The 26,060-nt window shown below is 35.4% G+C and overlaps 2 protein-coding genes across 4 annotated transcripts; one reads left to right on the top strand and one right to left on the bottom strand.

The window, feature by feature from the left end:
• Positions 1-9,774: 9,774 nt before the first annotated feature.
• lsr (lipolysis stimulated lipoprotein receptor) lies at positions 9,775-18,863 on the bottom strand. 2 transcript variants are annotated; one of them, XM_052576942.1, is made up of 11 exons: positions 18,486-18,863; positions 16,719-17,045; positions 16,320-16,439; positions 15,252-15,308; positions 13,914-14,060; positions 13,093-13,290; positions 12,943-12,993; positions 12,703-12,831; positions 12,132-12,411; positions 11,593-12,052; positions 9,775-10,594 (listed from the first exon to the last, which is right to left on the bottom strand). In XM_052576942.1, exons 1-11 carry the CDS (start codon positions 18,523-18,525, stop codon positions 10,559-10,561), a joined length of 1,845 nt encoding a protein of 614 aa, XP_052432902.1. In that variant the 5' UTR covers positions 18,526-18,863; the 3' UTR covers positions 9,775-10,558. The 2 variants fall into 2 exon arrangements, with proteins under 2 accessions (XP_052432902.1, XP_052432903.1); XM_052576943.1 differs by lacking the exon at positions 15,252-15,308 and having other exon boundaries at positions 18,486-18,861.
• Positions 18,864-21,775: 2,912 nt separating this feature from the next.
• tmem106ba (transmembrane protein 106Ba) lies at positions 21,776-25,602 on the top strand. 2 transcript variants are annotated; one of them, XM_052577316.1, is made up of 8 exons: positions 21,776-21,896; positions 22,489-22,681; positions 22,862-22,925; positions 23,010-23,169; positions 23,358-23,498; positions 24,095-24,144; positions 24,228-24,281; positions 24,540-25,602. In XM_052577316.1, the coding sequence occupies exons 2-8, from the start codon at positions 22,501-22,503 to the stop codon at positions 24,658-24,660; spliced, it is 771 nt and encodes a 256-aa protein (XP_052433276.1). In that variant the 5' UTR covers positions 21,776-21,896; positions 22,489-22,500; the 3' UTR covers positions 24,661-25,602. The 2 variants fall into 2 exon arrangements, with proteins under 2 accessions (XP_052433276.1, XP_052433275.1); XM_052577315.1 differs by having other exon boundaries at positions 21,776-21,916.
• The last annotated feature ends 458 nt before the right edge of the window (positions 25,603-26,060 follow it).

The following is a 26,060-nucleotide window of genomic DNA, read 5'->3' as shown; positions in this document are numbered from 1 at the left end:
CTCTCTACCCTGGTCAAACCCTCTTGTTCCAGCCTGTTTGGGGCACACTGATTCTCATGGTTTTTAGGTAGGGGTCCGATGATACCGTTGTGTATGAGTTTGGACTGGTTTCAACTCCATGTAGGCTACACTGTATCCTGTAAATCGGCTGGAATTCATCTTCACATGACTCACCTTGTGAGATAAATCTGTGAAATATATTTTTTCCTACATCATTTTTTTTTTTTTTTTAATTAAATTATGTTCAAATATAAAACAGTTATTTTACATTTTAATAAAAAAAATTTCTGTTTTTTTTTTTTTGGGAGGGGGGGTATTTTTAATTAAATAAATGCAAGCTTGTGAAGCATGAGAGATTTGTTTAAAAAAAAAAAAAATCAGTGCATGTCCTTAGGATTTTATTTTATTTGAAGTTTTTAGCAATATTTTGTATATCAATATTATTCAATCTAAACCAAAATACTATTTATAATGGACAGTTGCCCCAGGGACTCCCATAGTTGAAAAGGGGGGCTTTGTGGAACGAATGCACAACAGTGAGCCTGTGTGACATCAAGACGTACAACATGCCATAGCAACCCACACACACGCCACAACACACACACTGTAAAGCGTCAACTCCAAATTAACACACACACACATGAATAGCATAGCACATGCCAACACACTTAAATTGCATGGTACGTGACGTCTTACATCAGTAAAGCTGCTAAATGACCTTTCTATGCTTCTGCATCCCTCTCTCAATGAAAAGTTTGTGTTTGTGTAGTCAAATCTGTCTAATATTAAACAGCAGTTTGATTATCCCAAACCATGTGGTATTGGAACCATGATGTACTGTCTCGTACTACAAATGGGCTGCTTATATATATATATATATATATATATATATATATATATATATATATATAAAATACTAAGTATAACTATATGACAATTTTTTTTACTATTACTACTAAAGTAGTAACAAATAAAAATATATTATTATAATGTATTTATTTATTTAAAAATAATTTAATTATACAATTATTATTATTATTATTATTATTATTATTAAATAAATAATAATAAAATAAAAAGTCATCATTTAAATCATAAAAATGAAAGAAATATAATATGGATTTAAAAATGTATTTAATAACAATACTAATCTTCAAAATATTATTTTGTAATCAAACAGTACATAAACATATATTATTTTAATAAATATAAATTATAAAAACATTACTTATAGTAAAAATATATTACTTTTATACTTTAAAATATGTAAATAATAAGAATAATGATCCCCCTCCCCTCAGTTCAGAAAAAAGAGAAGTCTGCATAATACATAAAAAGTGTATTTAGTACTGAAAATATGAATATATTATAAAAAAATAAGATTTTTTTTTTTTTTTTACTTTAAAATAAAAATATTTAAATAACAATAGATAACTATACACCAATTGCTTTAGCGAGTGTTGTGTCAAAGGTTTTGGAGTGACTCATATTAGATCGAGTAGGTGTTTATCTTGATACCACAGACAGTAGTATCAAGATTTGGTTTTAATTCTCACCATAGTACTGATTTGTGTATATATGCTCCATAAAAGACAAAATTCCACCGTTATAATCGGCTTTATTGATGCTTCTAAAGTTTTCAATAAAGTTAATCATCAAAAGTTGTTCAGTAACTAAGACAAAAAGGGCGTACCTAATAGCATATTAAGAATTTTGACATATTGCACTAATCAAAGTGTGCAGATAAAGTTTGGTAAGTGTTGGTTTTCAACAGTTGTTTAATATATGTCTGATTATGGGACTAGATATGATGTGCAATACATTCAGATTTGAATTTATCAGGGCAAGTTTTAAATCCATGTACTAAAGCAAAATATTTAAGTCATATCATTAATAATGAAATGAGTAATGATGATGATGATATGTATAGGTAATGTCAAATTATATGCTCAAGCAAATATGTTGGTCAGAAAATGTTATGTGTGTTTAGATCAGGTAAAGAAAAACTTTTTAGAGCATATTGTACTTCTTTTTATACTGCTCCTTTGTGGGTAAGCCTGCATGCAATGACTGTATGAGGATGCTGGTGGAAAAAAACAAGATGGAGAAGTGCAAGTGATTTATTCTGTAAGGCAAGAGTACAATCATTCCCTGCTTTAATGAGAAATTTGATGTCTGAATGTATTTGTTGGCTGGATGATTCACATAATAATATTATAATGTTGTTGTCAATTCCTAGCTTTACTGAAGAGAGATATCAGTCCTCGATGAGGAAGTATTGGTATAACTGTCTTTTTTAATGTGTATAGTTTTTCTTTGTATTAGGTTTCTTGTTAATGAACCTAATAATCTTTTTTTTTCCCTCAGTTGAGAAAATAGAGAAGTCTGCATAATACATAAAAAGTAAAGTAAGTACTTAAAAAACTGACACCTCATTGTACGGATAGCATTGCACAAAAATGAAGGAACTTAAATGAAGGAAAATGACTGAATGCACCTCAAGTCTTTAACCGGCTCTGTATAAACGTGTAACTTGCACTATAGATCTCTTCAGAACAGGTCTCTTCACAGTAGGGATGCACGATATTGGATTTTGGCCGATATTCGATATGCCGATATTTTCTAAATAATTTTGGCCGATGCCGATACCGATATCGATATATATACAAATATATACTGATAAATGTAAACTTTAATTTTACTGAAGAGAAATCCATGTATATCTTCTGTACTGATTCTACCATAAATTTATTATTTTACAAATGTAGACAGACATTCACATCTGAAAAACAGGTCAATTATTTCACTTGGAGAATATCGGTTTGGCTCATCGGCAGAAATATTCATATCGGCCGATACCGATAATGGTCATTTTAAGCTTTTATCGGCCGATACCGATGTTGTGCCGATATTATCGTGCATCCCTACTTCACAGCATGCTTTGCTGTCAGCCTGCGACGCATCCTGCGTCCATAAGCCTGGGCACCCTCTAAATTTACCAGAGGAGCAGATGGTGGTAAAAACACGACTGCTGGCCCTCCCACACTGTTTGCTGTATAAGCGAGTATGGCTGAGAGCGTTTATGAATGTGCACTTAGCAGGGCATATTCTCAGTAACTTGCATAATTTCGGTGGGAGGGATTACAAATGCCTGTGAGTCAAAACACACAACATACTAAAATGAAACTATCAGCTTCATCACCAGGAGATCATTTGAGTATGGAGTAAACAACTCTGGGATAATTAATAAAGTCCACATGTCATCAAACCTCAGAACAGAGCTCACGCAGCTCATAGATTAGCAAGGCAATAATGCAGAAATGGCTAAAGTGAGAAGCAATCCATCGATGAGTCAGATCGTTAATGTCACTCAGAATCAAAATGATCTGATGTAGATATGTGTAACATTTCATGAAGCAGCCCACCCACAGCCAGGACCCACATGAACGCTGCCAGGACGGGGGATGCTAATTGTCAAAATGTCCACTGCTTGCAACAATATCCTATACACACAGACTGTATAGATACATATAAATACACACATGCCCACACAAACACGTACAAACATATATGTGTGTCTGTGTGTGTTATGAATGTAATTTTAATTTTATACAGTATATTAACAACTGGATATCTTCCAACAATTTGTGCATGCACACATACACACAGTATATATAGTTATAGTTTCATATAGTAAATGATCCTAATTTCTATATACTTAAGATTATATACTGTATAACTACAATTAAAAATAAAATTTAAATAAATTTATTACATGAAATAAGTAAAAAATTAAAATATAATAAAAATTTACTAGAAAATAAAAGTAAATAAAACTGGATGTGATAGAAGATATAGTCTTGTACATAAGATCATACTGTAACAATTGTGCTATCTAGATAAATATTCCACAGCCATAGGGGCAGATGGCAGTCTCAGTGGTCTACCTTCACTATAGCTGCTTCCTGTCCACGATTCAGACTGTGAAGACAGAGGCCCGGGTCCAGTTTAGCAGGCTAGGCTGAAATCCACTGAAGTTACTCCTCAGTTCTTGATTCTACATGCATGTCATGCAGCATTGTAACGCTTCAATTTACAAAAGAAAGTCTAGAAATATATTGTATTTCAACCCAGAAGCATTTAGGAAACAGAGAGCATTTAAGATTCTATAAAATAGATTACTAATGTTTTTCCTTGGTTATGGAGCAAGAAACAATCCAACATTCTTTGTATTAACAGGGAATGGGAGCATCATGAGATTGACATGATCATTATTTCATCATTTGGGGCATCTTTGCCATCAGCATTATGAGTAATCCAGAACAGATCCAACATCACCCCACTCTGCTGTTAACCTAAAGTGGGATGTGATGAAGCCCTACTACGTCGTTCAAGTGAGTGATTGAGGTGTTTGGCAGGAAAATGTTGGCACAGCATGGCACATCACCAGGCATGACTGAACCATCATTCCCTCCCCTTCTGTACCTGAGCACATTTTTATGTTCACGTCGTGACAATCTTTAAATTATTCTCAGTACATACACAGTTTTTTTTTACTGACAGCGACAGCATGAACAACAGCCACAATCAACTTCGATATACTCCTCTAGTTTCGTTATACTCTCATAAACTTATCTATGCAGCAAAACACATTTGAAATACCCCAAAACCCCATGCAGTAACATTTAATATAATTTATAATGATAAAAAAATCACCTAAAATTATCTAAAATGCAATAAGACTCACCAGTCAAAAGGTTCCAGACCTTCTCGTCTCAAATCAAGCATTAATCAGCAGAGAAAAAGCGCAGCATGACAAACACTCACGATGACACGCACGCATACAGATGGGATGGAGGCCTCTCTTGCTACCTTCTGTACCAAGCTCCAGGCTGGGCGGGCTGGACGGTGGGAGGAGGAGGAGGAGGAGGAGGAGGAGGAGGTGGTGGTGGGCTCGTTTCTCTCCTCCTTTCAACTCCTCCGTTCTATATAAAAAATGTCTGCGGCTCAGGGCGGGGAGCATTGTTCAATCCACTCAGGCCATTCATAAACAGACACCCACTCTGATCAACCTACAATGCACTGTACTGTTCCTCCTGGCCAAGAGCACATGGATGTGGCAGCGTTCATAGCATAGGTCAATGCAACTGAGAATGAAGATGCCCCCACACTCTAGTATGCATCATTTACAATGGATGCCATGAGTGGAATGCAAGCATTATCATTCGAGCGCTGCTTGGAGAGTGTTCCTGTGACAGAAAGAGGTTCTTTGAAACACATCGTTAATTAGAGAGCTATAAAAATAAAGGTTCTTTGTTGGCATCAATGATTTCATGAAGAAACCTTCAACATCCATGAACCTCTCCATTCCACAAAAGGTTCTATTTAGTGAAAAAAGTTCTTTAGATTTTTTCAATGTTCTTCCCTCTAAGAAAAAAAAAAAAAAGGTTCTTTGGGAACCAAAAATGGTTCTTCTATGGTTTTCACTACATCTTTAAGATACACTATATCTTTTCAAGAGTTACCTGATAGGCCTTATGTTATAGAATAACAAATATCTTCATCATAGTTTAGATTCTTCATTGACATTTATGGTTCAGTGAGGAAGCTTTAAGAGCCATGAAATGCTTCCATTGCACAAAGGGTTCTTTATAGTGGAATAAGTTTCTTCAGATTATTAAAGTTTTCTTCATACTAAAAAAAAAATAGGATCTTCTTAACAACTATTTACTGAAATGTCCTTTAGGCGGAACCCGAAATAGTTGTTCTATTGCATTAAAGCTAAAAAACTGGGGCCTTTAGACTTCAGAGAACCTTTGTAGAACCTTTAAAGATAGTTCTTTGAATGTTCTTGAGATCACATTTTAAGTTCTTCTATTCAACATATTGGCTGAGATCTTAAAAGCACCAGTGCATAGATGGGGTTTCAAAAGAAATAGAAAACTGAATCAGGCTTCCACAAACTTTTTGAAAGTTTGAAAGTTTTTTTTAGAAGCGACTACAATGCTAGAACACTAACCACTGCACATCACCAATAACATGTAATTGAAGTTACATCTAACTTAACAGAAACTCAAACACAACTGAGGGGCCACTAAGCACAAACTAAAATACAGTTAACCCTATTGAGTTGTCAAGCTTAAAGTAATTTAGTAAAAAGCATTGTGTCCAACTGTCTGGATGAAAACACACTGTTCCAGTTAATCCAGTAACAACACGCTGCACCAGAGAAATAAGTCAATCAGTATAGACGTGAATGCTGCAGAGCCTCCACAAACACCACACACACACTCCTGCCCCTTGTGCTACTGCACATAGTGGCTATTGTTTAGGCCGTCCCGGGGAGAGAACAGAACGACCAGGCTGGAGCCTGACACCACACAACACAGGGAAGTCGATGCGCATAAAAATCACAACAATCACCCATTCACGCTTCCCATTCCACTGCCATTCTCTCATGGATGTTACAGTCATAATAAAGCACTAATGTACAGGAGGCTCAGATTGTTAAAACACATGAGGTTAAAGGTGCTGTAAAATGATTAATCATGATTAATCGCATACAAAATAAAATTGTTTACGTAATGTAGTTTTTTTAGTGTGTATATATATATATATATATATATATATATATATATATATATATATATATATATATATATATATATATATATATATATATATATATGCCAGCCTTTGGTTATAATGCTCAATTATCTAAATAAATAAAATAAAATGATTACACAACTGGAATTCTCTGTTGAAAAAATTCGCACAAGATACATCACACTGCCCCAACCTCCCAAACAGAGCCTTTTACACCCACATGAGTCAGGCTTTTCCCCATTAATGCTGCATCTCTGATCACACTACACTATACCAGTCACTATACCACACACACACACACACACACACACACACACACACCAACCCACAGCAGGCCTCTGGTTCGAGCTATGAGGTCAGCGTGCCTGGAGACCTGAGCTCTTGCCCTGCTGTAGATATGGCGTGAGGGCGCTCAGCACTGGAGAAGAAAAGGATCCATTGTCCTCCTATTGTCTTTGGGGAGACAGACAGTCTAGATGGTCTGTTACACAACGAAAAGGTAGAGGAGAACGGGACACGAGGAGTCATGGAACAGGGTGACTCTGACAGTAATTAATGACTCCTGTCTGAAAGAGGGTCAGGATTAGAGACCTAAAACAATGGGCCGACAAATACGAGGATAGCGGATAAAGACACTGTTATACCATCAGACTAATGCCTGTTTCAATAGAATACTTCTACTCAAATCACCAAAGAAAAATCACAGCAGGAAATATTGACTATATATTCCATTGAGTAATTACTGGATTATCATAATCTCCTTTGCTTCCAAGCTTGTTTAAACAACTTTATATTAGATTTATAACAGTGAACTGACAACCAAGACTGGCCTATAATCAATAGAATCAGATGCATTTTACAACATTTTTTTTTTTTTTCAAATAAGCCTAGTGACGTTAGAAAATATTTGTCCGCTTAAGCCACAATTAAAGATGATGATAAATATACAAATAAATGACAGAATTGACTGTACTTTTCTGAGTCAAAAAGTCCCATTTTCAGTGGAGGTTTGAAGTTCACACAGGTTTCCTAGCACATCCATTATAAACAAGTGCCATCATTTCAGTTTACTTAGTTTCAAACAATATGGAAAACTCTTACAAACAGTTTGCTGAATGTTTGATAAAAGTGTGTGCTTTATGCTGTATTTGTTTAAAGTAAATACCAACTGGTTTAAATCTACTACTATCCAGTACAATGTCATTGATAGTGTGGGTTAAATTAACCAATACTTTTATAAAGCATGAAATACTAATTTCTAATGAATTGTATTGAGCTAAAATGAACTAAAGTGCACAAACACACTAGAAATTGTAAATGAGGCAGCTGGCATTGAGTGTTATGGATCATACAGTGCACTTGGACAAGTGCAAATGCCAGATGACAACACACTTCACATCTCCAAAAACTATTGGACATTCATCCACAGTGGGGTTTGATTCACTGGCAGGTAGCCAATAGAAAAAAAACTGGCAAACATTTTAATCCTACTTTAGAGAGGAATCATTTTAGGCATTGACTCTAGTTGTATGACCAAAAACATTATATTTCATTGTATTTCACTGGTTTCCATAAATAATTATTTTGAGAATATGTCATTTCTTCTCGGTACTGTTTCCACAGTGCCATCACATCTCGTGTTCTGATATACAGTACTGTAATGCAAGAACATTCAAACTCTGCAGCTCTTGCATAAAAAAAAAAAAAAAAAAACACACACAAACCAAAAAAAAAAAAAAAAAAAAATCTACAGATTTAATAGTTAAATAAAAAAGTAATGAAGAATAGGGGTTTATTATTATATAAATACAATGAATAAAAATACTTAAATTGTTTAAAAATAATAAAATAATTTAATTTCTAAATATTATAGCGTTATTTATTATATATTATTATTTAATAAAAAATAAAATAGTAGTACAAAATTGTCACATCAAATTAACATCCTTACACTTCTTGGCCTTATAATATAAATATATAGAGAATTTATTTAATATAATATCATTTTTGGTTGCTGGCTTAAAAAGATCAGACTTACCTTATCAGACGGTCTTCAGTGTAAACAAGCAGACAGAATGCCGATAAATCAAGAGCAATGCCAGTCTCTTTTCCTATTGAATCACAAACCCTCCCACACTGCCTCTCTCTCTCTCTCTCTCTCTCTGGCAGCCCGCTCTATCTGGTGGCAAGTGCCGCTGACACATGATTGTTATTGTGGTTTCACATTAGCACCCTGATTAGTAATGCCTCGACTCTACAAACAGAAAAACACCACTGCAGCAAACTGAATCACTACAAACGTTACTGTGCTTCAGAGAGAAACTTGGAAGAATGATCATTTGATGATTTATTCTGGGCTAAATATCTTCACGTACCTCAAGTCCATGTTGGTTTGAATCGGTTTCTCATGTAACGCTACACTCAACACTGCAATGTAATTGTTAGAGAAAACCATTTATTGTTTTAACAAGACCACTTAAGGGCAAAGAGATCCGTTTTTAAACAGCTGTCTGAACCGTGGGGTTCAGCTGGCCTTTTTCTGATGCTATTTCTTAAGTTGCTCTCACCTAGCTTCCTGACTATCTGAAGGAATGACTGCTTTAAGACACCAGATGGATGAAAGCTTCGATGGCTACCTCTCTGCTGTGATCTTGGCAGGCCACCAACGTTGGATTTCAGAAACTACTTCTCATAGACGGAGGCAGTTGTTGGTCTTTCTTCTCCATCTGGGTTAGAAAATATGTTTTTTTTTTTGTTAAACCCACCCGGCAGCACAAGATAACAAGCTAGATGTGCTGACACCTATAAGAAAACTCTTTTATATACATGTTAAGAAAATGTAAGCTTCTGGTTTGTAAAGACAGCAATGTACACCTAATGAAATCGAAACAGGATGCTAAAGACAGGAACATTAACTTAAACAGGAACAACTTATAACACTGAATTCATATTCATATTGTAATCATACAAATAAAATACCTCAGTGATAACGATTTAAAACAAAATCAAATGCATTTGAACTCAGTACATCATTCTATGCCATTATTGTACAGGAATAGTAAAGTGCCCTCTAGTGGTCACACTTAAAAAAATTCTAATGTAAAAAAAGAAAAAGAAAAGAAAGTTTAAGTATGTCACATTGGTCCCTAACAAGAAAACAAACTTAAATACCATAGAAAAGCTTTATTGAAAATTGACATTGTGACTGTACAAAAATAGCAAAATTATAAACTACTGTATGACCAAATCTGAGATTAAAGGATTACTGTAGGTATATATATATATATAAAAAACTACATTACAAATTAGCACACTTAGGGGTGTTTCATACTAGTTCTTGCATTTGCAAATGTGAATAAAAAATAAAAAATACAGCATTATTTAATCACCCAGTTGCAGAAACTGCACGATGCCTCAGGCTACAGGAAAAATGATAGAATTTCAGTCCATACAAAGATCACTTCTTTATGTTACATTAAAATAATTAAAACTCAATACCTGAAAACTTTAAAGGCTCTACTGTTCTGTTTTTTCCAAGACACAAATAACCACCTATTAAAGTATATTAACATACAGAAGATAAAACAGACAGTCAGTAAAAACAACTGCTGATGCCGAGTATGACAGCAGTCATACTTTTTGAGTACTTGCTGTTAATAATGTTAATGGGAGGAACCAAACCATAAAAAGTTCATCAATTGTTTCAAATCTGCCATTTTATATTTATAAACGAGCCTGCATTACGGTGAAATAATGTGAACTATTTGTGAATATACAATTTTTACCATTAAAATATCCCATCAAAATTCAAGACATCTGAATATAAACAAAAATACCTCTCAGTGTTCAAGCCAAAACACAAACATGCGCATAAGTGACATGAAAGGGCAGAGGAAACGCACACAGCTGCATCACTGAGATACACACACACACATCAGTTTCCACCTGAGCATCACACCACCAGACTCTCTCTGCTCACAGCTCCATTCTAGACGGAGAAAACACAGCAGAACTTTGTATTAGTATAAAAATATAACATGACTGAATATAAACACATTTTACCTCTTCTGCTGGGCTTAACTTGAAATAGTCAAAGAAAAAAACAAAAGATTTTGAAATGGAAATATTTTTCAAAACGTAACATGACAAAGTTGTTTTTCCTGCAGGGAAATGACTATTTAAATCAAATGTTGTAGTTGGTTCTTGCCCTTCAGTTGTGAATATCTCGTGTCATTTTGGATACTAGTTTGTGAATAGTATCACTGCTCCATCCTATTTTTGAATATTTTAATATTCTGCAGCATATTCTTATTCATATTCATATTTATTAACTTATAATTACATATATATGTTTAGATAAAGATTAGGCTACTTCACATTTTGTACTTTTTCTGAAACACATTACATACGGTCCCGTGAAAATACAAGGTTCAAGTGCACTATAATTTAATCAATCAATCCAGTAACAATAAAACAGTTTTTTGTGTCTGTGTGTGTGTTGTTTATATACAATTCAGGGTTACTAAAGTTAACTAAAACGGAGAAGAAAAAAAAATAATTTAAACTAATTAAAGTTAATATGTAAAATATTAATTATATAAACTGATTGAAAATACTAATAAAAACTATCAAAAATAAGAATAATATCTCAATAATACTAAAATAACGCTGATACTATTATAATATTTATTAGAAGTGGTTTGAATCATTTTTTTTTGTTAACTTTGATTCAAGTTTTAATAACTGTGTTGTGTTTTTTATTTTTTTTTATTTTTTTATTCATCTTTATTTCAGGTTTAGTCATTTTTATACTTCAGCTTAAGTACTTGAATTGGTTGTCAAGACATAATTTCCTAATTTTTATTTAAAGTAAAAAAAAATTCGTCTAATATTTATACTTAATTGATTTTTAATAAGTTTAGTTTTAGTTAACATCACTATGAGTAACCGATTTAATAAACACTTTTGAATCTGGCTCTCTCTTACCTTTTTTAAGTTGCTCTTCTTGGACGATGCCACACTGTCACTGTCCGTAGTGTAGGGAGGGGGAATAGCTGGGAAGTTGCTATGGTTTCCATGGCGATTGGGGTTTCCGGAAGGCGGGGCGTGGGGCAGAGGAGGTGGTCCGGTGTGTTGCCCCCTGTAGCGGTCAGATCGGTCACTCTCACTGTCGAGCCGCTCACGGCTGCGGCCTCTCTGCTGCTCACCAAGCTTCTTCTTTTCCATGGCTTCCCTGAGGAAGCTGTCATCATATGCATCCCGACCACCACGGCCACGCTCCAGATCCGTCAGGTCATCACGACTACGGCTGCGCCGACCCTGGAAACCGACCCCACGGAAGGAGTCTCCACGCCGAGGACGAGCATCAGGAGAGTAATCACGGCGTCGCCGGTCATCGAATGCACGGTCGTTTCCTCGTCCACTACTGCTCCACTCGTCATCCGAACTGGACAGAGGAAAGTCATGGGTTAAAGAAGGACTTAATGCATTCATTTAGCATGAATCAATATTAGTCAGTCACTCACTCTCTTGTGCCGCCTCTAGCTCCACCATCTCGGCGTGCAGGCGGATAATCTCTGTAATTGCGGCCGATATCGTCCAAGTTTTCCACAGAGAGTGCACGTCCTCGAGACTCAACTCCCCGCCTGGGCTCATCCCGTCGGACATGCTGAGAGACGCTGCTGATGGTGCTCATGTTTTCATCCACATCATCATACACTGTGGTAAGCTGAGGTGGTCTGGCCCGACCGCGATTTCGAGAGTCTGGACCATCATGAAGTGAGCTCACCTCGCTCATACCATCCACTGGAGGACAGATGGGAAAAACGAAATAAGACTGAAAGAGTAAAAAGTTTTGATAAAATAAATCTACAAATCATCCCCCAGCAAAGTTTCAATCGAGTTTAGATTTAGATTGCCTGTGGACTCTCACACACATAACTAGGACATTTTTGTTAATCCCAAATCCTGTCAAAAATTGATTGATTTAAATTGTTTTCATGAAGGATTCTGGTCCAGGAACACATGGTTAAAAACCACTTTGTTATAACCCAACCCTCAGAGGGATAAAAGATAGTAGCCATCTCCAGAACTCACAACGACTGTATTTGCCTGGAGCATTTATTGGGCGACTGGGGTCGAGGTTGGCCAGTTCTCGCTCCATGTAGTAAAGCACTCGAGTTGGGTTTCCATCTTGGTCGGCCTGAACACGGTATCCACTACGGGCTGAAAAACATGCCAACATTAGATGTCAAACAGAAGGTTTCAAAGGGAAAAATCACTTTAATATGTTACAGGTGGATCAATGTAGGGATGTTGTGACGATCTCTTGCTTACTTCCTCCACCATCGTGGTCTTGCAGGAGTGGCACTTCAGATCCTTGACCAACTGAAGCGGGACGAACAAATGATCAACCAGTTACATTTATTACTGTAAAAACAATGTTGTTTAACTGCTGTTCTTAAGGCAAAGAGGGGACAAGTCTACCTGAGCTGGCTCCATCAAAGTCTCTGCCATATCCATTGGACAGAGGACCAGGAGCACCCATTGGCATAGGGAGCATGGGTATGCCCGGCGCAGGTCCGCCAACTCCATAAGCTGGCTGGCCGTACATGCTTGGGGCGTACATACTGGCTGCGTACTGACTGGGGACGCCAGACTTTACCATTTTTCCAGCCTCATATACTGCAAAGAATTTAATTTAGCACAAATAATTATTTCAAAACAACACAATAACATAAAAAAGGCTTTCCTTTGCAAATATTAATACATTTAAATCTAATTCGATTAATTCACCATATCATGTACTTAATTACTGTAGATTATATATTTTTAATCAACTGAAAGACCTAATAAAAACACAATGAGGAATTGTGCAACAATTTTCTGGAACTCATTTTACCATGTTATTATCGTAAACTGTTACTAAAACTATTAAACATTTCTGTTAAAGCCGAAATAAAAGATAGATATCAGATGTAAAACAAACTAAGCAAAAATATGAAAGTTTACTATTAACTGGAAATAAAACTCCATCTGAACTAAAGCTGAAACAAAAATAAAATATAAAAAGTAAACAAAATAATAAGAACAGATTTTTTACAAATATTTGTAAACAAAATTACTAAACATTAAAAAAAAAATGCTAAATCAAAAAATCAATACTAAATATATTAGAATATAAAAGATAACACAGACAACTTCATCAGTTTTTGCTGCCTTTTCATTCAGTTGGAGTTATTTACTTCCTCTCAAACGGGCCATTTGTGTCTAAAGGAGAATTGGAAGTGAAGGCAGTGTGGACTCACGTGCGCGGGGACAGCAGCAGCGCTCCGGGCAGCAGGGGCATCTGACGTAACAGCAGCAGGTGTGAGGGCAACACTGACACCAGCAGATACCCAACAGGAGCATCAGCAGCAGGAAGCCCAGCACCACCAACACCACTAACAACCAGTCTGGAGAAAGAGAAGAGACGAGAAACAATTAACAGTTGGGGAAAAGAGACAACTCTCTTGCATCAGATACTAAAATAGGAGAACAAGGCCATTCTTCTGTCAGAAAAGACTAAAAATAAAAACATGGCTAAATGCAAAATTGGCTTTATTGCTGTTTCATGAGGTTTTATCTCAGTTTCATCACTTATTTTGGTACTGTACACCATCCCCCATTCCTAATGCTTGGTAAAATGTCATTCATCTTCATGTATGCACATGTCTGCCAGTTCTGCAAGCAAAAATGTAAAAAAAAAAAAAAAAAGTATATGACACACATAAAGAAAAACCAGCTGGACCGGTTGTGCCTCGCGATACTCTGCCAGGGCTTGACTCCAGCATGCACCACAACAACATCCTACATGCACAGACACAACATGACTCATGTGCAAACGCAGATCTCAGAAACTATTCCACAATCTGATGAAGAAAACAAACCATCAAAATAAGATACATTTCTCTCTAGTTGAGATCATTTGCTCCGTTAGATTATCCATAAAATCTCAACCAAATTACAGTATTATGCAAATCTAAGGATGCAATAATATACAGCCACTTGGCTAACCGTAAATTGCCCTACTTTTTTACTGCTTACAAATAAATAAATTAATGGATCTTTAATATTGTTTTGAGCTGAAGTTGGTTTATTATGTGAAAAGAAAGAGGTTGTGGAGTGATAACAGAGATATGAAACTGGATATGAAAAGTCTTGTCTCAAGCATTGTGCAAAGATATTTTAACCACAGAATGTTGCCAATAAGAATCAAGAATTCAAATAAGACTCATAATAATTAGCAACTGACGTCATTCGGAATGCACAACATAATTTGACACAAATAAAAACAAGATTATAAACTACAGAAGAACACTATGTTATAAAATCTAATTTTCAATGTTTTATCAGCAAGGACACAATGACACAACATTCAGGGACACATGGGACACAATGACACAACATTGTTTGACACACTGTTCTTCCATTCCATCAAAACCTTGTTAATGGAGCAACAAAAAAAAAAGGCTTCTACTTTAAGATCTATAGTTGTTGTTTTTCTAGTTAAAGGCTGTAATGAATAAGACCTGACTGTGGCTGGTGAAGGATTCAATTATAGCTCCAAACTCAACCAGAACACTAGAGAGAAGCATTTATTCTACCTTCCATGATCAGTAAATCAATGCCAGGCAGCAGGTCTGTAGTATTTGACTTTCTCTCTGTGAAAGAAAGACAAAGCCATAATTACTAAAAAAAGGCCTTCCGGCATCGGCCCAAGAAGAAGAAACTACCTTTAAGTTAATAGACTACATCTCCTGCTACTATAATTATTACTAATTTTATTTATTAGTGCTGTCAAATGATTAAACGCAATTAATCTTACCGAAATTTAAAGTTTTTGTTTACATAACAGATCTGTGTGTACTTTGTATATTATGAACATATAAAGACACACATACATGTATATATTAAAAATATATGTTTGTATATTAAATATATTTATATATGATATAAATTATATAAATATATACATGTAAATATTTTCTAAATATATGCTGTATGTGTGTGCATTTATGTATACCTAATAAAATAAATACACACATATATTATGCAAAAAAAAAACTTATTTTGGATGTGATTAATCATTTGACAGCACTATTATTTATTAATATATTACTGCTTTCTATGACATTAAAGAAATTGACTTGAATCCTTCACAAGCAAACAGCGATCTTCCAGGTAGAAAAAAAACAAACAAAAAAAATAGTATAATTTACTTAAAACCTTTATGTATAATGCATTATAAAGGGTTATTAAAGGCTATAATGCATTATAATTATTCATAATGTGCGTTAATACATTATATCTTGTTGTAAATAATTTTAACCCAATTTAAAATGCATGTTGTAATGCATTAATGTTATAATGTATTAACTGTGGCTACAATTATTCATGAGATTATACAATGAATTACAAGGCATAATTAATATTATAACTACTTTTAAAGTGAACTGTACATAAAGGCTTTAAGTAAAGTGCTACTAAATAACTTAATCATAATATCACAAACAAATAATAAACTTAAAAAAATAAAAATTCCAAGAGATCATCAAACACAGCCCTAATTCCTCACATATGCACAGACCCATCAAACGTGACAAAGTAATCACACATTGAAATGTTTGGGTGTCCATCAATGCGAGTTTGTTTGTGAAAAGGTGAACACTTACCAAGCACAATGAGCTCTGTATAACACTCGCTATTCCCTACAAGGTCCTGGGATGACACAACACTGCAGAGGTACACGCCACTGTCACCCCACGCGGTCTGAACAAAGCTAAGGTCTGCCTCTGTAAATTTTAGAAAACATAAAATAGGTGACATTTTAGAGGTGACCATCATATCAAATCATGTCATGTATGTACCTATTTTAAATCATTATGGTAGATAATATGCATCCAGGCTAAATCTAGCACAGCCTTTACAGGTGTAGTGTTGATGGAAATAAAATTCTAATAAATAAAAAATTAATGTTGTTAGATAATATTAAAAAAAACATGAATAAAAAAATAAATAAAGAAAAAAACACTTAAAAAAATAAATACTTTTACAATGTAAAGCCAACTAACTGTTTGTTATGCTGATCTGACGGCCCTGGTACTCTTTCGCAAGTGTGACCGTTGTTTCTTTCGAAGCCACTATGCGAACGGTCCTGGCGCTGTCTGCACACTCGATGTTGGGGTTGTAGTTTGGGTTGGACTGAGCGATAGCATTGTCAGCACTGCTGGGGTTTAATGCAGCTTGGATCGGGTCTCTGCAGTAGGACTTGTATTTCCAGGTGACCACTGGTGCGTTTGTAGCGGTTGTAGAGAAATCACAGCTCAGTGTGACCGGCTGGAATAATATGACCACGTATCGTGGGTTAGGGCAGATCACATTGACGGCTGTGGTGCAGCCTATGGGAGAGAAAACACATTTGAATATAACAGGATCCATAAATAAATGAACACCGGGTGATTTAAGACACTCCCATGAACTTAGACGGGAATTAAAAATACAGTGGAGATCAAAAATCATTCAGACTGGACTGAAAGTCCTTTGAGGCAGTAACAAAAACTAGGGAACACTAGGGAAAAGATTATAATAAAGCAGGTCAACCACATGGAACTTGTGTCAGTGAAATATTAGTCTTTTCAAATAATAAACTGACTTCTCTTTGGCTTAGAGCTATTGAAAGCATTTTGAATGCTCAGGAAGCAAGTAGTCCACTTGAAAAAGATCTTTCAAATCAGTTAAAATCACTTGTTTTTCACCAGTGAGTCATGATAATCGCTGTGGTTAAATCATCATTCTAGCTGTCAAAGTCAGGTGGCCGACTGTACTTATTAAAGATACGTTAAGTGTTTAAAGCAATGTTCAATATAACATCTTCAGTAATATTTTTTATTGAATAGGAGTAATATTATTGAAAAGTATCATCATTTTGGCAGGAACATGTTTGTATATTCATTTGAACTGTATTTTTCTATTTGGTGTAAACACTTTTGAGGAAGAAAATATATTATCCTATCATAATGACTCTCTGAGGTGTTATGGGGATTATATAGGAAGTACTGCGAGATGCATAAGCATATTCCTGTTGTTAGACCTGATAGGTCTGAAAACCCTTAACATACAGGACAAAGAACAATAGTCTTTCACGGAAGCTACAATTAAATCGTCTTTTCAAGCAAAACTCTTTAATAATACCTTGAAAACGGAGACAATGACAGATAGAGGGCCTCTACAAGCACTCCAACCGGCCATTTTGAGCATTGTTTGGGATTACCAAGAAATGGTATACAAACTTTACAAACAGGTGACACCATATTATGACGTCAGGTCGTAAATTAGTGTTAGCTTAAAAGAGTTTATGAGATGATGTGACTCATATACAGTACTGTATGTCTGACCGAAACCACTCGGTGTGAATATTCACCTCCCACACAATCCACTTCAGTTGCTCCCTTAACAACAAACACCAAATGCATTTAAGTAAATCCAAATAAGACAAAGTGAAACCATTGCACAACATGTGTAAAAACCTGAGGTAGGCCTATATATCAAAATGGATGTGTAATATTTTGTACTCAAATCTGATATTTAGATTATAGTTACATTTAAACTTGTGATTTTTTAAATTACGCATAAACAATTGGTATTACAGCCTTTGACCACTCATTTTAGTAAATTATGTGACAAATCTTATATCTACTACAGATACGTCCATATGGCCTTCATATGGATTGTAATAAAATATAATAAGATAATCGATTGATGTTTTCTATATACATACAATAAATAACGAAGAAGTGAAAACAGTACTGCATTAGCATAACAAGACAAAACGTCCCTACCTGTGAACAAGATGAAGGTGAAGATTATACCCAGCGACATATTTTCTAAAAATCTTTTAAAACATTTGAGCTTTAAAAACTTGAATTTCCTCAAAGGTATGTAAAGGACGTCCGAGCAAGTGTCGACAAAGCAGCTGTATTTTCTCAGGCAGGTGCGTCCTCCATTTCCTTCTGCAATGAGGTATGAAAGTGTAACCCGAAACTCAGGTGAGATCAGCGGGACCAACACAAGCAAAAAGCGTGTAAATTCCTAGGGTACCAAAAGAGAACAATACTTTGTGTGTTTAAAAATATGGACTCTTATACATTTGTTTTACTTCTTGAACAATCATACACGATATTGTGGAACAGTATTCAGTGGCTGCACACCCGGTTTGACGAGATTAACCCAAAACGTTTATTAGTACAACGCCCTACAATCCACCTTGGGCAAGAGAAATGGTTTAGTCCACTGCCAATCTTTGAATCTGAAGGCCGGGTTAATGATCGCCAAGATTACACGTTATTGTTTTAACCAGAATTGCATTGATAATTCCCACGTCTTTGCCGAGTAACCTATTTAGATTCTCAAATATAATTTAATAATTTCTTAACTGTTAAAGTTTTTTTGTTAGTCAAACACAGAAGTGCTTATTAGCCATGTGTCTATGATAAACGCTGATCCTCTTCAGTTTCATTATGATCACTCTTCATGTTAATTAAATAATCTAAATAAACAGTTGTATATTTGAAAAATAAGAAAGCTATAAATGCCTTATTTGTGCCTTTATTTATAAACATTTTATTTAGGTATAAGATCCCTGGTGTGACCACCATTTGCTACACGCAGTGCAACAGATCTCCTTCACATAGAGTTGATCAGGTTGTTGATTGTGGCCTGTGGGATGTTGGTCCACTCCTCTTCAATGGCTGTGCGAAGTTGCTGGATATTCAAGAACTGGAACACGCTGTCGTATGCGCTGATCCAGAGCATCCCAAACATGCTCAACGGGTGCCATGTCCAGTGACTATGCTGGCCATGTCAGAACTGGGATGTTTTCAGCTTCCAGGAATTGTGTACAGATCCTTGCAACATGGGGCGGTGCATTATCATGCTGCAACATGAGATGATGGTTGTGGATGAATGGCACAACAATGGGCCTCAGGATCTTGTCACGGTGTCACTGTGCATTCAAAGTGCTATCAATAAAATGCATCTGTGTTCATTGTCCATAACATATGCCTGCCCAAACCATAACCCCACCGCCACCATGGACCACTCGATCCAAAACATTGACTTCAGCAAACCGCTCACCCACACCATACACGCTGTCTGCCATACCCTGTACAGTGAAAACTAGGATTCATGCATGAAGAGAACAACTCTCCAAAGTCCGAGACGCCATCAAATGTGAGCATTTGCCCTGACTGACTCAAGTCAGTTACAACGACGAACTGCAGTCAGGTCGAGACCCTGTTGAGGATGACAAGCATGCAGATGAGCTTCCCTGAGATGTTTTCTGATAGTTTGTGCAGAAATTCTTTGGTATTCAAACTGATTGTTACAGCACCTGTCCAGGTGGCTGGTCTCAGAGGATCTTGGAGGTGAAGATGCTGGATGTGGAGGTCCTGTGCTGGTGTGGTTACACATGGTCTGTGGTTGTGAGGCCGGTTGAATGTACTTCAAAATTCTCTGATACGCCTTTGGAGATGGCTTATGGTAGAGAAATGAACATTCAATTCATGGTCAACAGCTCTGGTGGAAATTTCCGCATGCCAATTGCCACTTCCTCAAAATTTGTGACATCTGTGGCATTGTGCTGTGTAATAAAACTGCACATTTTAGAGTGGCCTTTTATTGTGGCCAGCCTAAGGCACACCTGTGCAAATCATAATCATAATCATGCTGTCTAATTAGCATCTTAATATGCCACACCTGTGGGCTAGATGGATTATCTTGGCAAAGGAGAAGTGCTCACTAACACAGATTTAGACAGATTTGTGAGCAATATTTAAGAGAAATAGGATTTTTGTGTACATAGAAAAAGTCTTAGATCTTTGAGATCAGCTCATGAAAAATGGGGCCAAAAACAAAAGTGTTGCATTTATCATTTTGTTCAGGGTAATTAATTACAAGGTGGGTGGTTAATTTATCTAATAAAAAACTAAATTTGGCTGTGAAAATACCCACAATAGATTATTTAAAGCTATTAAAAAAGTAGCTTAAGAAATAAATATTTTGATTCAATATAAAATATACGTGACAAAAAAACACACTCATGTGATATTGCTCTCACTGCTTGTGTGATATTGCTTATCATTTGATATAAAAACTCATACATTATCTTGAATTTATGGCCATAACTGCATTTATAGAGTTGCCCTGCTTCATAGTTGTCAACCATATGTTGTCAACAGTCAACTGTATGAAATATATGATGACGTACAGGTCATCTGGGGGCGGGGCCAGCGCGTTAACTGGGTTGCCAACTCTCACGCATCTGGCGTGACACTTGGACTTGAGCGTGATATTGATGCTGAAAGCGTGAGTGTCACGCCAGATGCGTGAGAGTTGGCAACCCTGGTTAACTGCGTTAAAAATATATTTTAATACATTTTTCGCTAACTAATTAATTAAATTAATGCGTTAAACGCGTATATAATACATTTGTAAATGATACATTTCATCTATTCCGTTTGTGTATACTATGTCGCATTTTTGATGGTTTGACAGCTATCATGAAACATCAGGAAATCAATTTGAGAAGTGTTAACCACAAGCCTACTTGGTGGTTGAGCACTCATTTTGATTGCACAAACGATTCATGAGTCATATAATTAAATGCTTTTTCTTTATATCGAAAAAGCACATCTGTGCTGTTTCTTTCTGCCTGTCCAACCAAATGTTTCCTTTCCTGTTTTAGCATATTTGATAAAAGCTATCAATCATTATGCTTGTATGTAGATTAAGTAAACAGATACACATTTATGCTTCTCTTGCAGACACGCCTACCCACATGTAATGGATAAGTGATCTCCTTAGTGGGTGCTTTGGTATATTAATGATTTTTCTTTTAATAATTCTTTTCTTTTCTTTTAATCATGAGCATATCTAGCGCATCGCGCATAACAACAGGCGTTTTAGACTAAATAAAGGAAATAACACCCAAAGAAAAACATTGTACTTTCACAGCACACACGGCCTTGAGACTAGATCTGCAACAATAAACAGAAGGGCGGGGCTTAGTTGCAAATCCCGCCTTCTCCAATATGATTGGCTTGTAACATTGTCACGCGTAGCTATCGTCCAATCCCACAAAGTCCACAATATACCGTCATGTCACTTATTATGCAGGAGGCGGAGCTTCTGAGGCAACAGAACATTCGTGTCTGAGCGGAGTAACGACGACTGTAATATTATACAAACAAAAGGCAGGACCCTTCAAAATAAGGTAAAAATACACAGACTCCTATACTATCCACTGTATATTCATATCGAACTTTAACTTAAGAATCATTATGTATGGTGCTTGACCTGTTTTTAGGCCCGTTTGCTCTTACATCACCATCCTCTTTCGTAGCGTGCGTGTTAATACCACTTTTTAAATGCATCGATCTAAATGCGTTAATACGAAACCAAGTAAATGCATTTTAATTATGCATTGCTATACATGATCAATATTGAGCCCTATCAAGAACACGAGATCGCCGGCCGTACACTGTGTTCTCATATCACCTGTTATTATTTGCATCGGTTTACCATCCAACATTAAGCAGGTTTCATGATTGAAGGATACAAAAAATATATTTTTTTTAGTTGTTGAAAGCCAGAATATGTTGTTTAGGCCTACATAATGTGACATAATTGATATTTTTATAGACAGAATAACATTATAAAACAGCCTGCAGTTTCATACTTTGTCATTTGGAAGATATATACCCATGTTCACCACAGCATATGTATGATCTTTTATGACACGCACTGTAATGCACTAAATTTCACCCACGATTTCTTTCTTTGAAGGCCAGCCCAACCATGGGGAAGTCTCTGTTTTCTTTGCCAAAGCAAAAAGAGGACCAGGAGAACCTGACCGAAAACACAGAGTCTCACACTGAGGACGATAAACATGATGTGTCACAGTTTCCATATGTTGAATTCACCGGCAGAGACAGCATCACCTGTCCTACTTGTCAAGGGACGGGGAGGATACCTAGAGGTGCGAACACATCCATCTATCTCCATTTACCCACCTATTACTTTATACCACTCAATGTAATATGAACATAGAGCTGCAACTAAATGTTTAACATGAATAAATAGTTCTTAAACTTAGTGGTATAAACAAAATGCTTGAATAAATCATTATATGCGCTTCCTATCTTTGACTTTTTAACAGACCAAGAAAACCAGCTAGTTGCTTTGATACCATACAGTGACCAGAGGCTGAAGCCAAGACGAACGCAAGTTAATTTCAATATCCGATTCAAATCAGCATTGGATACTATATATTTTATGACTGACTGTATATTCTTGCACTATTACAGGACCTTGTACGTGTCTATATCAGTCTTTCTGTGTCTGCTACTCTCTGGTTTGGCTGTGTTCTTCCTGTTCCCCCGGACTATTGACGTCTCTTATGTTGGGGTGAAGTCAGCCTATGTCACATACAATCGAGACCAGCGGATAATATACATAAATCTCACGGTAATATCTATAGCAAAGCCTTTTAAGTGGTATTTCAGACTTGTTAACCAATGTTTGATTTGTGGTTCTATTCTTTGTGTACTTGATCAGATGGGACTTTTGGCAAAGTCAGAGTTTTTTTTTTTGTTAATTTTGTTGCCATGTTTTTATTCAGCTGTATTAAATAAGAGTATTTTTGTCTTTCTCAGAATACTCTGAATATCACCAACAATAATTACTACCCAGTGCGCGTGGCCAACATCACAGCACAGGTGCAGTTCTACAAGACTGTGATTGGAAAGGCCGTCGTCAGTAATGTCACCAGTATCACCCCTCTGGATCTGCGTCAGGTCCGTGTTCATTTATCCAAATAAATTTATAATTAAGAATAATTTTAATATATAATAATATTTTATAATTATTTTAAATGATTTTCCATACTGTGCATAAATTAAATATTTTTAGTATAATTTATACAGTAATTTATATCCATTTTAAATGTAATATTTTGCGTTTATAGTTTAAATGTTTCATTATAAGCCCAACATATTTTGTATATATTATCTGCACAATGTAAACTTTGTATTAATTGTATAATTAATAATTGAATATTATTAAAATTATTTTTTTGCATTAAAAGTAACATTTGCTAAAGTATGCTGCTATACAAATTATTAAAATTATATTGTAAAAGTGTATAATACAACTTTACTACTAAAAATGCTTTTTCATAATTTTAATAAAATGCCTTACTGTTTCAAGCCTACATTTAATCACACAGCAGTTAAAGCCACATTTTAATATAACAGAAATAAATAAGTGACCTGTATCCTCCCAATAAAGGCTGTGTATGATTTAGTCACATGACTTTGTAATCTGAGTTCTTCTCCGTATGTGTAATTACTTTTGATAACAACTGTTATCAATGTCAATATTTTATTTATAGGTCGATTTCACTGTTCCCACCATCATAGCAAATGAGATGAACTACATATTGTGAGTATTTGTTAGTAGGGCTTTACATTAATAAAATCTTCTTTTAGAATGAGTGTGATGATTGCCTGACTCTGTTTTTACAGTGACTACTGTACTATGCCATCAATTAAAGTGCATAACATTGTGGTCATGATGCAGTAAGTATTCTTTAAATGAAAATCTGACTCCTTTTAAGAATCATTGTTCAAAGAGTTTATGTAAACGAACAAAGAAAAAAACTGTTTTTGTTTTTTGTTTTTAGAAAAATTTGCCTGTATGAGTTCTTTGTTACTGTATTTAGTGTTTCTCAGTTGAAAAGAATGGTAGATCTTTATTAGATAAAATAATCATTAATCAAAATATTATATGAGAAATGAATACGATGTTTGAATGATACTCTGTTCTCTTCTCTCCAGGATGACTGTAACTGTCATGTACTTTGGCCACGCTGAGCAGGTGTCTCAGGAGAAGTACCTGTACGTTGACTGTGGATCAAACACCACGTCTTCACTTGGACACAAGAGTGTGATCCAGTGATGTCCCTCACGTTCCCATGTGGTGAAACAAAAACCTGTTCTGAGTGTTAAAAAATGGCATAAGATGAAGTCTACTGTAGGGAGAACACGTCAGGACTGATCAGCAACTTTCAGCCAGAGCGCTGATGTCTTTCTACTCCATTATTATCAATTCTTTAGCACAGCACTGGTGGTTTTGCTTGGATAGACGGAAGCACTTTAGTATATTTTGGGAGAAGGGATGACAGCAGCAGAATATTTTACATAGAGCTGCAAATACTCAAACCACTTTCACTACTCCATTACAATTTTACTTTCTACTGTGCATTTGTTTTGTGATGTTAAACAGCGTGCTGTAATTTCCTTAAGATCATGCTCATTTTATTGTTATTTAGCTCTTTGCAGAGCAGGTTCTCTTTAGTTTTTTTGAGTATGGTGTTAACATATCAGCATGCCAGCTTTCAGAAGTTCAGGAGTTAATGAGAATATTGAATTAATCAACATTTTGGATTTAAAAAAAAAATGTGTGTGTGTGTGTGTGTATATATATATATGTGTGTGTTTATAGGCCATTCTGAGGCCTATGCAAAGTTGAACATCAAACAGGTGTCATCATAAAATATATTGAAATATAAATAATCTAAAGTTACCACACAAGGAATACCATATTTGTTAAGAGAAAAAAAAGTAATGAAAAAGAAGGAAGTTTATTAATTTTGTATTATAAAAATGGACTTTTGTTAATTGTTCTTAAATCATTTCTTCTGCCACATTTTAGTCAAATTCTACCATAATTTTTCTTCTTTTTGGTGTTGATGTATATTATTGATGAATTAGATGTTTCTCGTTCACATTTGCTTATCTTGTTTTGTTGGAATGGCACTTTTACATCAAAACCGTTTTTAAATTGTATTTATTTAAATGTTATCTTAGGGAAATCAATAAATTACATTCCTTCGATGAACTTGTGTCCATATATATTTTGTTCCCTAAACGATCACAATTTATTATACATATATATATATATATATATATATATATATATATATATATATATATATATATATATATATATATATATATATATATATATGTCAAGTCAAGTCTCTTATGCTTTGTCAAACTAAAACAACCCAAATGTTAATTTTGTAGAGAAAAGTAAAAACAAAAGTGCGGTTGCTGCGATAAACCACAAGATGGCGCATACAAGATATGGTACTTCAATACAGGAATAGACCGTGAGATAGAAAACCATCGAGAGATTTTAGGTTGAAATAATATCTACTAAAGTTTAGTACCGTACTATATATATCTGTATATATGGGTGATAAAAAAAAAAGGCATTTAACCATTAATATTGGGCTGTGCATCGTCCTGTGGCGGTCCACCAAAGACTGGAGCAGTTTAGGCTGTGGTCCTTTT

The sequence above is a fragment of the Carassius gibelio genome, chromosome B15 (genome assembly GCF_023724105.1).
Source record: "Carassius gibelio isolate Cgi1373 ecotype wild population from Czech Republic chromosome B15, carGib1.2-hapl.c, whole genome shotgun sequence".
Classification (NCBI taxonomy): Eukaryota; Metazoa; Chordata; class Actinopteri; order Cypriniformes; family Cyprinidae; genus Carassius; species Carassius gibelio.
The sequence above is the reverse complement of the archived record's forward strand: the minus strand, read 5'-3'. Positions and strand labels throughout refer to the sequence as shown.